Below are 554 nucleotides of genomic sequence, written 5' to 3'. Positions count from 1 at the left end.
CTTCGTCTATGCTGTCAGATACATCCAGAGCAATGTAGATATCGAGTTTCCCCCCTTTAGTCACTTGTATTTTCTTTCCATACTGATCTGAAACTGAAGACACAGAGAACCGGTTTTATATAAAAACTTAGTGGTAACCAAAGACTAAATGCTGTCTTGCACAGGAAGAAGGTAGAATGAGTTGCAAAAGACTACCTGTTCCTTCATGTTGTTGAGAAACCGCTAGATTTGACTTTAGAGAACTGCTGAAACCCTCTGATGCTTCCTCTGGGCTGTCATATGTGAAATCAGCTGTATTTACACAACAACACCATTAGCAAAGCTGAATATGTACTTCAAGTGCAGTTAGTGCATTGTACTTCGAACAAGGAAGATAAAAGGTTTACCGTAACATTGTGGCTCTGTTCCTGACCACTGGCCATTCTCCTGACAGACTCGCTCTTTGGAACCAATCAGAGTCCATTTATTTTCACAGCGGTACATGACTTTGTCATCTATATTAAACCTGTGGCCTTCTCTTGTACATCCAGCAGGAACCCCAGGATCAGGACAGT

General features: G+C 41.7%; 1 protein-coding gene across 1 annotated transcript; it reads right to left on the bottom strand.

Moving 5' to 3' along the window:
* Positions 1–7: 7 nt before the first annotated feature.
* Positions 8–552, bottom strand: LOC107568297 (complement factor B-like; the record flags this gene model as incomplete). Its single annotated transcript, XM_016254229.1, has 3 exons — positions 8–93; positions 196–291; positions 387–552. Coding segments are annotated over 3 exons (348 nt in total), but the record flags the coding sequence as incomplete, so codon positions are not given.
* Positions 553–554: the final 2 nt, after the last annotated feature.

Source organism: Sinocyclocheilus grahami, unplaced genomic scaffold (genome assembly GCF_001515645.1).
Source record: "Sinocyclocheilus grahami isolate Dianchi unplaced genomic scaffold, SAMN03320097.WGS_v1.1 scaffold1233.1, whole genome shotgun sequence".
NCBI lineage: Eukaryota > Metazoa > Chordata > Actinopteri > Cypriniformes > Cyprinidae > Sinocyclocheilus > Sinocyclocheilus grahami.
The sequence above is the reverse complement of the archived record's forward strand: the minus strand, read 5'-3'. Positions and strand labels throughout refer to the sequence as shown.